Consider the following 13,600-nt stretch of genomic DNA (forward strand, 5'->3'; position numbering starts at 1 on the left):
TTTGTAGCCACTTTATTGACCAGCCTTGAAAAAGGGATCAATTATTCCTTTGGTTGTATTCATCATACACATATTAGGAATAGATAAAATCTTTTTCTATAGAGGGTGTGTTAGAGGTCTCATGAACATTTTGATTCTCACTTGTAAGAGCAGGACTGCTGAATGTTAAAAATACTAATGTCATTTATCTCAAGCTGAACACTGGATAAATTAAATAGAGGTCTTACAAGGAGCAAAAGCAAAAAAAAATCAACAAACTGAATAAAAGTCCCTTTTGAGTTAACCTAGTTTCAATCCTTGTCATTATCATAATGGCTGTTCATAGGCTTCCAAAGTATGAACACTATTAATTCTTTAAAATAAATAGATAATAACTTGAAAGAAAATTCTTTTATTTGGTTAAAAATATAAAAATCTGAAAAATCTTTTCCAGATTGTCTTATCAGCGACAGAGAGAAAAATAGCAGACTTTTCCCCTCTTCTTGAAGTCTTGAAGTTACTTTCTATATAATGAAGGAAAATGACTGTACTCTGAGATGGCCTTTTATTTATTTATTTTTGTCTCTGAAGAGAAAGTGAAAATCCCAATTATAGTACTTTATAATTTTAAAATTTGGTATTTTGAGGAAGTGATTAGACCTAGCTTTATCAAGATCAATCAAAATCTAATTTAAGTACAATTTAAACTATTTTAGAGAAGAACATGCTCTTGTCACTTTTATCTTTCTTCAAGTGTGAAAGAATGGGTTTGGAAACATTGTATTGCACTTCAGCCCTGTTCAGATTATAAACTCTTTTCTGCTCTCTCAGCATATTCGCATGTTCTTATATGGTTCTTACACAGATTTAAAAAGTCTGCTATGAAAGCCCTAAGAGGAACTGCACCATTTTATGTCATCTTTCAGGATCTGACACTCCATACTCACCCTTTTGGATATTCTTTTCTAATGTGAAAATCACCATCGTTACATTTTGAAGCTTAAAAAGCTTTTTTTCAGATGCTAGATGCCTGTTTGCGCAAAACAGGCTTTTAAAGGTTGAAATAAAGCCAAGGAGACTTACTAATAGCTGCCAGCATTTCCTGTACTGAAAAAGATACTTGGGTGTTAGTACACCATACTTACCACCTTGTGCCACACTGCCTGACGGTCTGTGGTATATCACCCAGATAACAAGCAAACAAACAGATCTTTCAGCTCATATTTCAATAGCAGTTAGGTTCTACACTTTTTTTTTTTAATTCTGCTAGGTGCTACTGTGTATTTCTTGGGCATCTGTATTTTTCTTAAAAGTTAGCACTAAATGATTTACTAGGATTCATGGAGGACTTTTGAAGCAGAGGGAAAACTAGTCTTCTGTGTCTTAGGCTAACATTTTAAACACTGAATTATTATGCCAATGAGTTGAGTGACAGTATACCTAATGCTAATTTCTGCTTTCATTAAATATTACAAATTAAGATATCATTCTTTCCTTTGCAAGAATAGCTTTGAAATGTAACCACGTTGTTGTCTAGAAGTTTCACACTTAATTTTCTGTAATGTTTCTCTGAATCACATACCCTTCTCTGCAGATATACAGCGTGAGCTTCTAGACCCTGAAAATTCAAGCCAACCATCCCTAAAACTGAACAAACTTCAGACCATTTGCAGCTTGAAATATGAGGTTGATTTGTGGGGGGACGGTACATTTTGTCTGTCAGCAGTCAATTGGTTCCTATTTCAAGCAGTTAGCGTAGCCTCTGGCAGTACAAGTTTTGCAGGAAAAGGTAACACCTGAATAACAGTTTAAACAGAATTACCAAAGGTGTCCAGAGTGCTGGAAGACATAATTTCCTCTGCAACTGAAATTTACTCTTCATTTCAGTTTGTTCAGCACATGCTAAGGGGCAATCAATTTTTATTGACCAGAAGTTTAAAAGATTTAGATATTCTAATATTACATCTTGGAATCCTAAGGTCTTGGAGTTACATCTCCAAATACTGACTCAGCTGCTCTATGGTAACTGTTCATAAGCATGCTCTTAACTTGGGACAAATTTTGTGGCTTAGCTCAACTCTCTTATTGCAGCTTAAATAGATTGGGTTAGTTTCTATCTGTAGGCTAAAAGTTTGCACACAAACAGATATCAGTGATGTGAAGGGAGATGTTAGGCTGAGGAAATTTCTTAATGTGAATAGCCTTGAAAACTTACATATAGCCTTGGCTGCTTTTCCTGCAGGAGGAGGACATAGTAAGTGTGCTGCAATACTGATCATTCATTTACACCAATATTACAATGCATCATATTAAATTTATTCTTTGATAGGGGTAGGCTTTCAGAGCTGTGTTTACTGAAAACAAATAATATTTAGCTATTTCTGCTGCTTTTTTTCTAAGGCAAGAAATGGTGTACTCTTATCAAACTTGTTCAGTTGCACATGTGTACAGAATAGGGTTAATTTGACAGAAAGGTCAGATCTAGAAGATTTTTTTTCTATAGTCAAATGTATACAGGACTTTTCTACTGATTTTGGAAAAATAGAGTAGTGATGCAGTGTACAAATTCAGATATTTTCCAAGTAAATCAGTGTAAAAATCAGTACTGCATGTTGCAGTTGCTCTGATCTGAAATGCAGAAGACTCCCTGTTTCAGGGGGATATGTGATGAAAACCCCTTCTTAGAATCAGAGCAGCAACTCAAACTTCAGTTTCTCATATTCAGATCAATGAAGTACTGTCCTCTTAAAAAAGGTTAAATCATTGCTTAATACTTGTTTTATATTTAGCTAAAATTGTTCTTTGGAAGCTTCAGGGTAATTTCCTGATGGAAAAAGGAATGTCCATCCACTGCCTCTGCTGAAGTTGTCCATAGCCATAAGTATTTTACATTATATGCCTTAATTATGAAGTTAGTACAATGTTAAATACAATATTTTCATATAGAACATGTCAATAATAACATCAATTTAATTATTAGTTTATTAATTTGACATTATTCTATGATTATGTTGATATAATTAATATACATATTTATTAATATAGCAAGAAATACAGTGATCGCTGCATTCATTTTATGTGTTCATACACGTAAATAAAAAGTTCCACTTGACTGAAAGCAATGCTTTCTATTTGATCTTCTTTGAATATTTGCAAGGATTTCATCTGGGTGAAGATTTCATGGCCCACCACTACCACAAACTAAGAATGAAATCTCAGTATCTGATGTAAAGAAGTTATACAAGATATAACTCAAACATGAGAGAAAGAGGTGTTTGGCACAAGCATTTCTCTAGCGATATGAGGTAACAGAGGTTTCTCTAGAGCTACAATAAAATGCTGAGACTCAGCCAAGGACTGCAGCTGAAGAGTAGTACTTCAGGCTTCTTTAGCTCAAATGTTTCAGATATTTGCATTAGTAGCTGTCACTGTCCAGAATGTAGGAGAGTCCGCTTTCTATTCAAATTCAGATTAAGATAACTCTTGCACACATCCACGTGCACTCAAGACATCTTAAGTGTCATTTGCATTCAAGAGGGCCTGTCCCTAATAATAATGTATTCACAACAAGGTTTTACAGCATTTAAGCAGGGCTAGATGGATAATGAAAAACTACCCACTACCCACTTTAAAAATGAAATCGTGTTTTTGGAAATGCCAGAAAATTAGCATTTTAGTATCATTCATCTGGTGTCCATTTCATAAATTCTTCCAAGTTTTATTTTTGAACACTGTTATTCCTGATACTTTGTAATGCTTGGGAAAGAGTTTCTACCTGAGGCACCTAGAAACAAATACATTTCATAATTCACAAATGCTTTTGACAATTTGGGGAGTATTTACAGAGAGAAGGTCTTGTCTGTTCCACACAAAATCAAGACCATAGCATACAGTACACTCTATGTTTTCAAGCTTTCCTGAAAGATGTGAGATTTGCAATAGGGAACCTGGAGAATAGGAAAAAACTGTGCTTGAGACATACTGAGTTAATAGCTCTTGCATATACCTACTAGCATAAATTCCAGAAATTCTATTGAAGCAATAGCTAAAATATACAGTAATTGAATTTTTATTACTGGTAATATTTCTCATATATTTACACTGTTGTCCATGTACTACCATAGCCTGTATAGTACATTTGTATACTTTCTGGAAGTGCTGCGTTTGTGCACATTATTCATTATGCCAACTGGTCAGAACTTAGTCTTAGAAGTAGCAGCTGAAATTAAAAAAATAAATAAATAAATAAAAAACCTTAGCTGGGTATTAACAGTCGGTAGTGTGCAGAGTTCAGAATTTGTAGTTGGTTTGTCAAGTGTCACAAGCTACTTTTGCTATATTTTTTACTTCTATAACACTGATTTATGCTTGTATATCTGCTATTCTGTAGTAATAATATTGTGTTTGAACAGAGCTTGAATTTTTGATTCCTTACATAATTGATTCATGTTCAATAATGATGTAAGAATCTAGGAAATAATGGAGGTAAAAAATGTAGAAATGTGTTAGTATGCATGTACATGCCAACTGTTAAAATAATAACATGCAAAGGGAACTTAATATCAATTTGAAAATTTAAATCTGCTCTCCTTCATCCCTTATAGCTTCTATAGCTTCATTGATTTCCATCATCAACCTTCTTATTTCATTCAGTTTGTGGTTTCTAAAGAGGAGTCCCAAATTTTGGGTAGATAATGGAAACTTTAAAAAATAGATATGAGCTAGAAGTGTTTTCTCAAATTTGTATATCATTATTATTTAATATTTACTCATAATTTTTTCTAAAGACAAATATATCCAAAACTTTTCTTGAAAATGCAAACTTAGTGACAATTGTATTTTGTCCTGCAAATCTATTTTAATCTGTCCTACAGGTATAAATTTGAAGATAAAGTTGCCTTGAGATAGGTCAGGCATGCATTTTTTTAAGCTATGAACATCTTTATCACAGCAGGTTGTAAGTGCAAAATCTATATATAGTTTCAAAATAAATTGAACAGGCTGAGTGAGTCATAGAAAAATTGGTTGGAAAGGACCTCAAGAGGTCAGCTACTCCAACCTCCTGCCTAAAGCAGGACTAATGCCAACACTAGATCAGGTCAGCTGTGGCTTTGTTTAGCCAAGTCTTGAAAACTCCCAGGAATGGAGATTTCACAACTGTCTGGGTAACTGTTCCAGTTTTGCCCTACCCTCCTGGGAAGAAGTTTCTGCTAATGGATTATCCTAAACCTGAATCTCCTAAGCTGACCCTTGTTATATTGTCTGCCACATTAAGAAAAGCTTGGCTTCATCATGTTTGTAACTGCCCTTGAAGTAGTCAGGCTCTACTATTAGACAGTCTCCTCTTTGTCAGATGAATTGAGTCTAACTCCGTCAACCTCTCAGGCAGGTCATGTGCTCTAAGCTCTGACTATGTTGGTAAGCTCCTCTGAACCTTCCTGTGCTTTTATCAATATCCCTATTCAAGTGGGAGACCAAAAACTAGACTCAGTATTGCAGGCAGAGCCTTACCAGCTGAGTTATTACTGAATTACTCCCTTTAATCTGTTGCTACAGCTTTTTCTAATGTAGCTGAGTTTGTCTTATTCACGATGAGAGCATACTCTTGATAAATACTCAGCCTGGTGATCACCATAATTTTCAGTCTTTTTCAGCAATGCTGTTACTCAGGCAGTTAGTTTCCAGCTGGTACTCATGCATGGGGTTATTGCATCTCAGATGCCGAAGTTTGTACCTCTCCTTTTTGAGCTTCATGAAGTTTCTGTTGGTCCAGTGCTCAAGTTTCTGAAGGTGCTTCTGGATTGAAACTCTGCTCTTGAATGAGGCAGGTACTTTTCCAAGTTCAGTATCACCCGTAAATTTGTTGAGGGTTCACTATGTCCAGCCACTGAGGTTGTGTATGAAGATATTGGACAGCGTAAGCCCACTTTATGGACCTCATAGTGCTCCACTTGTTTCTGGCCACCAGCTGAATATGAAACGATGAGTCCTACCCTTTGAGCACAGCTGGCAGTCCAATTTTCAATCCATCTAATGGTCCAATCTGTTCATACTTCCTCAGCTCCCAAATGAGAACACTGAGAGATGGTGTAAAAAGCCTTGTTACAAAGTCAAGCACTATTACATTTACTGCTTATCCATGTGGCCAGTCATTTTGTAATGGAAGACAATCAGGTTGGTCAAGCATGATTTACCTTTCATAAATCTTTGCTAACTGCTCCAGATTTCCTGCTTGTCCTTTCCTAGAGAAAATGTTCTTTCCAGGGATTGAAATTAGTTTTCTAGGTTCTCCTCCTTGAATTTCTTAGAGATTGATGTAATGTTAGCCTTTTTTGTGGTCAGCAGGAGCTTCCCCTGATCGCCATATTTCAAAGATACCAGCCTTGCATAGCATCAGCCAGCTTTTTCAAGACCCTTTGGTGAAACCCATCTGGCTCCATGGATTTGAAGACATCCATCTGCTCTTAACTGTTGCTCCCCATTGTTGGCTGTCCCTGTTCTTCCCAAATCATGCCAGTACCTACAGAGGTGTGCTGTGGAGGGTAATGTAGAAGAGTCATTGAGCACTTCTGCCTTTTCCAAGTTGGATTCAAGCGTCACTAGGTTGCCTCACCCATTTATTAATGGACCCACATTGTACATGAACTTCCTTTTGTGACTAACATACCGTAGAATCTCTTGTTACCCTTAATGGGCCTTACTAGTCTTAGCTCTAACTGGACGTTAGCCCAGCAAGTTTACCCCATGATTCCTGGTTTAGAACCCAAAAACAGAAAACAAATACAGAGAGGGCTACTAAATAGCTTCAGCTCAAGAAATTCCTTAGCCATAAATGTTTGGAATATGGGAGCGTTCAGAAGATGAACCTATATATGCTTGCCCTCTTCTAATGCTTTTCTCTAAGCATCCACTTCTCATCACTCTCAGTGTTGGCATTCTGGCTTAGATGAACCCAGGATCTGGCCCAGGATCATTGAACTGTGTTCATACTTTTCTGAAGCTCTTCTTCCAATTACATATAATCCGCCAAGATCTTTGGCTGCATCCACAGACAGAACCTATTTGCCAGATAAAGATTTTCTTCTTTTAAAACCTGTTAAGGATTTTGCTACTGACCTATAGATTTTTTTTTTTTGGTGGTGCATGTCTACATTTTAATGTAACAATAAAAAATTCTATAGCTATATCATGCTTCAGTCCTCTTGAGACTTGCAAAACAGATATAGTCTACACAGTCTTTTAAGGGGTTTATTAAGTAAGCAATTTGGATCAAATGTAAGTCAGGGAATGAAACTGCCCTTAATTGTCCCTACAATTCATTTGTTCATTTGCTCCTAGAGTCCGTTGTGGACTAGTCAGCCAGCTTTCTCTGAAATAAGAGGTCCCCAAAAAACAGCTTGTATGATCTGATTTTAGCTTTTTCCCCACTTTGCAGTTCTCAAACTATTCCGGCAGGTTCTGATCAGATATCCGACATGTTTCATGCAATACCGCCGGACATACAATAGGTGCCATTAGACACTGCTCAGATTGTTTTAGATTTAACTGAAAAAAAGAAAAAAAAAATCACAGAAATTGTTGCTATGTCTTTAAAGTCACAAGGGCACCAAACCAGACCCAGGTGAGACCCATGACCAAGTGCTCTAGAAAGAGTTAAGTCTAGAGAGTGTAGATGTAAACCTGTCCATTTGATTTTGTCTTAGAGCTAATAATTACTTCCTGGCCATATTTTATTATGTAATCCCCATGTCCCCTTTGAAACTTCACATATTTGCATCATCTAGTACATTGGGGAGGGAAGTGACACTCTTCCCTCCTGTGCTTTCAAACCCGATTATCAAATTTTTTTTTTTTTTTTTTTTTAAGAAAAAAGATTTGAACTGAATTCTTCCATGTTCTGGATGAACAGTATTGGAGAAAAAAAGTCTCAGCAACAGAAACAACTAACAACAAAACCTATCTCTTCTACTAGGCAGATTTGAAAGCGTAAAGGTAGATAACACCGGGAAAACATTCATACATGTGAATCTTGCCTAGGCTTCTAAGTTCCTGAGAGACCCATTTTGTTGATGAGCTCAGGCCAGTCAGTGTGCTGGCCTTGTGGCTGCCATCTCACACTTCTGCCAGTCCTGAAGGATTATACAGGGAGCCTAGATTTCCTGCAGGATTTTTTTTTTTTTTTTGGGGGGGGGAGACCTTTCAGACAGAAAGTGTTTGTTTAATTTTTGATATCTTTATCTTTTAAAGTTGATCTGCCATAGGAACCAGTCTTTGACTTTTCCATTTTTTTTCCCAGCTGGTGTTTTATCATCTGCCCATCCAACTGCCCTTAGTAGATCTCACTGCATGTGGCACATATTGCAGGTTTTATAAATTTTCCAATCTAATGGGGTGTACAAGTCCAATATGTTTTTACAGTCACATTTAGTAGGAAATTTTTTGGAGTAGTTTATAAAACTCCTATCCTCTTTCTATCAAATCCTCCTTTTCTGAGATGCGTCTTTAGGACAGTATACCATCATTCATGTCTTACTTATTACTGTGTGTCTATGTAAGGCTCAGACACTCCCCAAACATCATCTGCTATGTTGTTTGAGACACCATTCCTTTTTTAAACATAGTAAGAAATACAGTTTCAAACATAGTAAGAAAACTATTCTAACTCACTTAAATTTAATTCTTTTTCCTTTTAGTATCAATCTTCTTCAATAACTATTTCCATGATGGATATATTTGAATAGATTAGCTAACAAAAGTTGATCTCTGGAATGTGTTTTCAGTCTTTGTAATTGTTTTTTTTTTTTGGCCTTGTCATTTGAACTGAAACAGAGATTACTATTACAGCATGCCCATTTGTAAGGGAATAAGAAAACAGGCTCATTCTTTACAAGCCAAACTCTACAGAGATAAATGTATTTTAGTATGTTTTAGCCAGTGAGAGTTCTATACCTTGTGGTATCAAACCTAGATTTGAAGATAGCAGTCAAATCAACAGAGTGATATCCTCAAACCTCTCCCAACCTCTTTGCACAGGTGACAGTTTTAGAGATGTAAAAGAAATAATTTATTTAAATGAATAAATCTTTTTAACATAAATAATTTATTTAGCTAAGTGAAGGACTATACTGATATGGAAGCTTTGCTTACAGAGATTTACAAAACATCTCCCTTCAGTTTTTTAAAATAGGTAGGAGAGGCTGCAAAATGTGATAGAAATCTATGGCGTGCACCTGAGGAGAGTCAGATAATTCTGTGATTTATAAGTTCACACAGGAAAGCTGCTATAACATAGGCTAGAACATATAATATCTATGGGAGCAACTCCATGTTAAATCTTAGAATACCCAGAGAACTACATGCACAGTGGGCCATAGTCTTTAATGCCATGTTTAAGGTGGCATTAGAGAAGGTATGAATTACACACAAAATTTAAGTAAAGATCTGATGCTAAGATCTGGTAGCTAATATTTTAAACAAGAAATGCTTTTTGAAACAAAAAGCATCTCATATTTTGACTAGAATAAGGAAGAACTGGAAATCACATGTTGTGAGCATTATCCCGGAAAATATAGTTCAGGTTCTGATTGAATGCAAATTTAGGGAGACATCTCCTTTGAAATCAGTGGGTCTGTGATCTGATATTTCAATATATGTGATTTAAAATAAAATGCCATACTACTATTTGATATATATAGTATGCTAATTTCCAGATGACCAAGTTAGGAGGAAAGATTTTTCAAGTTACCATAGCGATATAAAAACATAATACTTTTCTGCAGAGATTATAATCTAAATAATCAAGCTTTTTCTGTTCAGGTATAGCAGAATTAATACAGAGGATCAGATGTTATATAGTTTTGAGGTATTCAGATTTCTAAATTGATGTTAAAGAGCCTTATATACATATATATATGTTTATATATGTATTCACTAAAGTCAGGGGAAATGATAATAAAAATACAGTGACAAATATTATAAAAATAGTTTACTGTACCATGGTGTTTTGCTTTTATATCAGCTCTTCCTACCTTCTGTAGAAAAGGATTGCTTTTTGTTTTGTTTTCACAGAACACCAGTACAGCTATGTTTAGGGTCTTTGTGCCCTGTTGCAATCCACTGAAAAACAACTGTAGGATTAGCTGTGCTTAGACTAGGCATTGACTACATAATTAATAACCATTATGTAATGTGTTTGTCAGATATTACATACAAAGGAAATATTAGTTAATATTAGGCCATCTAAAAATAAGAATAACAAAGGAAAAGTGTTAAAAGGAATTTTTGCTCTTCCACTTTTATGACGTTTTCCTATCGTAAGACTTCTCAGAATATTGTGTGCTGTTATATTTCTTATAGTACAATGTCAGTTTTGCTTGTATAAGTGCCATTTTTCTTACACAGTTAGCATGAAATTTGGTAAATAATGTTTCTGTCAAATTTCATCTCATAATTTTAATATCAAACCCACTATAAGGGCAATAAAAGTGATGAAGGTCCTCCAAATTCCACTTACAAAATATCTTTCACTGCAAAATGCAGTATTGCTATACAGCCAGTTTTCAAAATATTACTTTTTATTTTATTTGACTCTTCTCAGAGTTTCCAGAATACTGTCTCCTTGACTAGAGGAGAAAAGAGTGGTATTTTCCAAGTGCCATTCATTTTTGGCACAAGCATGAGATAATATACTAAAATCTACAGATATGAGTCTTCATCAGTCATACATGATAAATTGGATAAAAAAACCCAACACTACTCTTTAGTTCAAATACATAGTAATGATCATTTAGCACCTCATAAAGCAAAAAAGTGCTCTCTCAGTGATATTATAGGTTGTGCATAGTCATAGTTTTTAAACTTTCTTTACAACTTTGATGGACAAGCCTTTAAAAAAAAAAAAAAGAGAGATTATGGATTGTAAGATACTGATCTCAGAGAGATGCCAGATATATTGACTATTTTCAACTGTAATCAAGACTTAAAGCAATAATGATACTTAGGGACCAGAAAAATTATTTCCATAATAACAAACAGTAAACAACCCTCCCCTCAAAAAAACAAACAAAATAAGCTTTTCTGGGCTTTTTTCCTGTTTTGTCTGTGCCAAATTTGCAACACCAAATGTCAGCTCCATATGGAAAAGTACACAATCTTTTGAAGCCAGCCTTATCACTTCATAAATAATCACAGCCAAATACCTAGAAAGATGTTTTTAGAATTCTTTTATTTTTCTCCATTAATTTGAGAAACATATGCCTGGTAAAGAAGCAAATGTTCATACTCACTGTGGATCTTCCCTTGTCTAATATTGTTACACTCAAAATCCTGTTATTGGCAAGAGGAAATTCATCAAATATATGGAGCCAAGAATTTACTGGTAGCCTAATTAAAATCTTAATGTTCTAATCCAAACAGTTAATGCTAGTCCAGTTACAGTAATACTAACATTCCTAGTCCAAATTAGTACAGAAAATCCTCATTAATAATACCCCCAAAATTGTTTTACAAGAAACATTGTTAATATCTACCCCTTTTTTCTGGTGTTGTGCTCCCCCTTCCAATGTCCCTCTGGGTCCTATGGTCAAGGGCACCAGTCTTCCTCAAGAAGAAAAAGCGATGAGGGACTTCTACAGCAAGTTGTTTGTATCCTGAGCTCTTCACTAGGAGCAGTATAACATTCATGATAGAATTTCTTCTTCAGTCTGCTGGGCCACCTGTGGCTCTTCTTGTATGTGATTTTCTTATCACAATCTCTTTCTCATTGGTTCCTAGCCTCAATTAACATAATTAAGCATCCTGTTGTTTGTAATGCAGTTACTACCCAGGTTTGTCAGACTTTTACCGTATGTGGTAGTCAGAGGTTAGACTCAGACTGGTCAGAAAATAGGCACTTTACCACCAGACAGCTGTTAAAACAAGTTAAACCAGCTCTGGCCAAGGCAAGCCCACATAGGTCCTGAGACCCTGCACTGTCAGCTCAATACATAGCCTGTGGCCTTTTCCTACTAGAAACAAAAGATTGTATTTACTGGGATACAACTTCATATTGTTTGTCAAAAGTGTGATACCTAAAAGGATGGAAAAATTGATGGATAGCTATTTGTAAAAAAATGCTTTTTTTTTTTCTTTTTTCATTTCATTGCTTGATTTTAGCTTGGGAGCAACAGTACAGTTTTCCTGTGATGAAGATTATGTGCTACAAGGTTCAAAAAGTATCACCTGTCAGAGGATAGCTGAAGTTTTTGCTGCATGGAGTGATCATAGACCTGTGTGTAAAGGTAAAGAAGAATTCTTATACTTTTAGTGATTTGTTTGTTTTATATCTATCTACTGTTTGATAGCTAATTCTATTAAAGTAATGTTTTGTAAATACATGAAGTTTTAACCTTTATATCCTCACTTTCTTAATAAGAGTGGTACTACCATAAACTGGTTTCTTTAATATGATTTTTCTCTATTTCAGTATGTTTTAATTTAATTGGGAATTTACATGCAAACATGATGAAAATCTATCTCATGGTAAATATTAAGACTCCCCATTTGATTACCATTTGATAAAGGACAGATTTCAGAAGTGTGGTGATCCAATATACAGTCAGTACTGTCTTCATTACATATTTGTTAAGCAAATGAAAAAGACTCGTACCTAGGATTGATGAGGACTGGGGAACTAACTCTGTGCCTGTTTTCAACCCTGAGCAAATGGATAAAGGCCAAGATATATGGAAAAATATAAGAGAATGCAAGGGCAAAGTAATGGGTCATTCTGCTGAATATATATGAGGTCTGAATACTTTATCATGAAGTATGATGAATACCTTAAAGGAAGGAAAATATTAGTATATACTCTGAAAAAATGTGTATGTTGACATAAGAGCGACTTCGTAGCATCATTTACAACATCCTGGTGATATTGAAGAGTACAGGGTTTTCACAGAGAACACTTGGGTGTGGGATACAGGCGGATGTTTACCGTGTAAATCAGGGCTATAGATACTTACAGTAAGACCCAAAGAGGACTGTGCAGTGTTTCTCAGCAATGAAAAAGACAGAATGCTTGAGTATGATAGTCAGGTGGTGTATGGTAGAAACCCATAAAAACTGGGAAATTACATGGCTAATGAAATATCAGAACAGTCTAAATGGGACATGGTATTAACAGGAGATGCTCAAGTACTACTGAGATGGTCGTACAACAAGACATGGAGATCCCAACTAAGTCTTAAGCTGCACTGATAAAGATAAGTAGTCTAAGCAATGAGTTTAGAAGACTTACAAATTTAGAGATCACAAAACAATAGAATTTATGATCCTTTGAAGCACAAGGTAACTTTCAGAAAAAATGATTTCAATATATTCAGATTAAATAGAGTTAAGATCCTTTGCAATCTAATGGGGAAAAAATAGATTTTGCCATTCTTTAAATGAACACAGGAATGAATTATTGCTCTGAGGACAGAGGGTAACTTTAGTAAATTGTGAATTCTTCAATGACTGCAAATTCAGAACCGATGTTTTACAAAGTGCAAACTGTGTCAAATCATTAAAATATTTATAATAACAGCATGAACATGTATAAACACAAAATGTCAATATGTGATATTTAATGTGATTAGTCAGG

General features: G+C 35.2%; 1 protein-coding gene across 1 annotated transcript in view; it reads left to right on the top strand.

The window, feature by feature from the left end:
• Nucleotides 1-13,600, top strand: part of CSMD3 (CUB and Sushi multiple domains 3) — a 734,654-nt gene that overhangs the window by 295,549 nt on the left and 425,505 nt on the right. Inside the window, 1 exon segment of the mRNA XM_067292283.1 lies at nt 12,133-12,257. Coding sequence (XP_067148384.1) covers nt 12,133-12,257 — 125 coding nt within the window.

The sequence above is a fragment of the Apteryx mantelli genome, chromosome 2, assembly GCF_036417845.1.
Source record: "Apteryx mantelli isolate bAptMan1 chromosome 2, bAptMan1.hap1, whole genome shotgun sequence".
NCBI classification, from domain to species: domain Eukaryota; kingdom Metazoa; phylum Chordata; class Aves; order Apterygiformes; family Apterygidae; genus Apteryx; species Apteryx mantelli.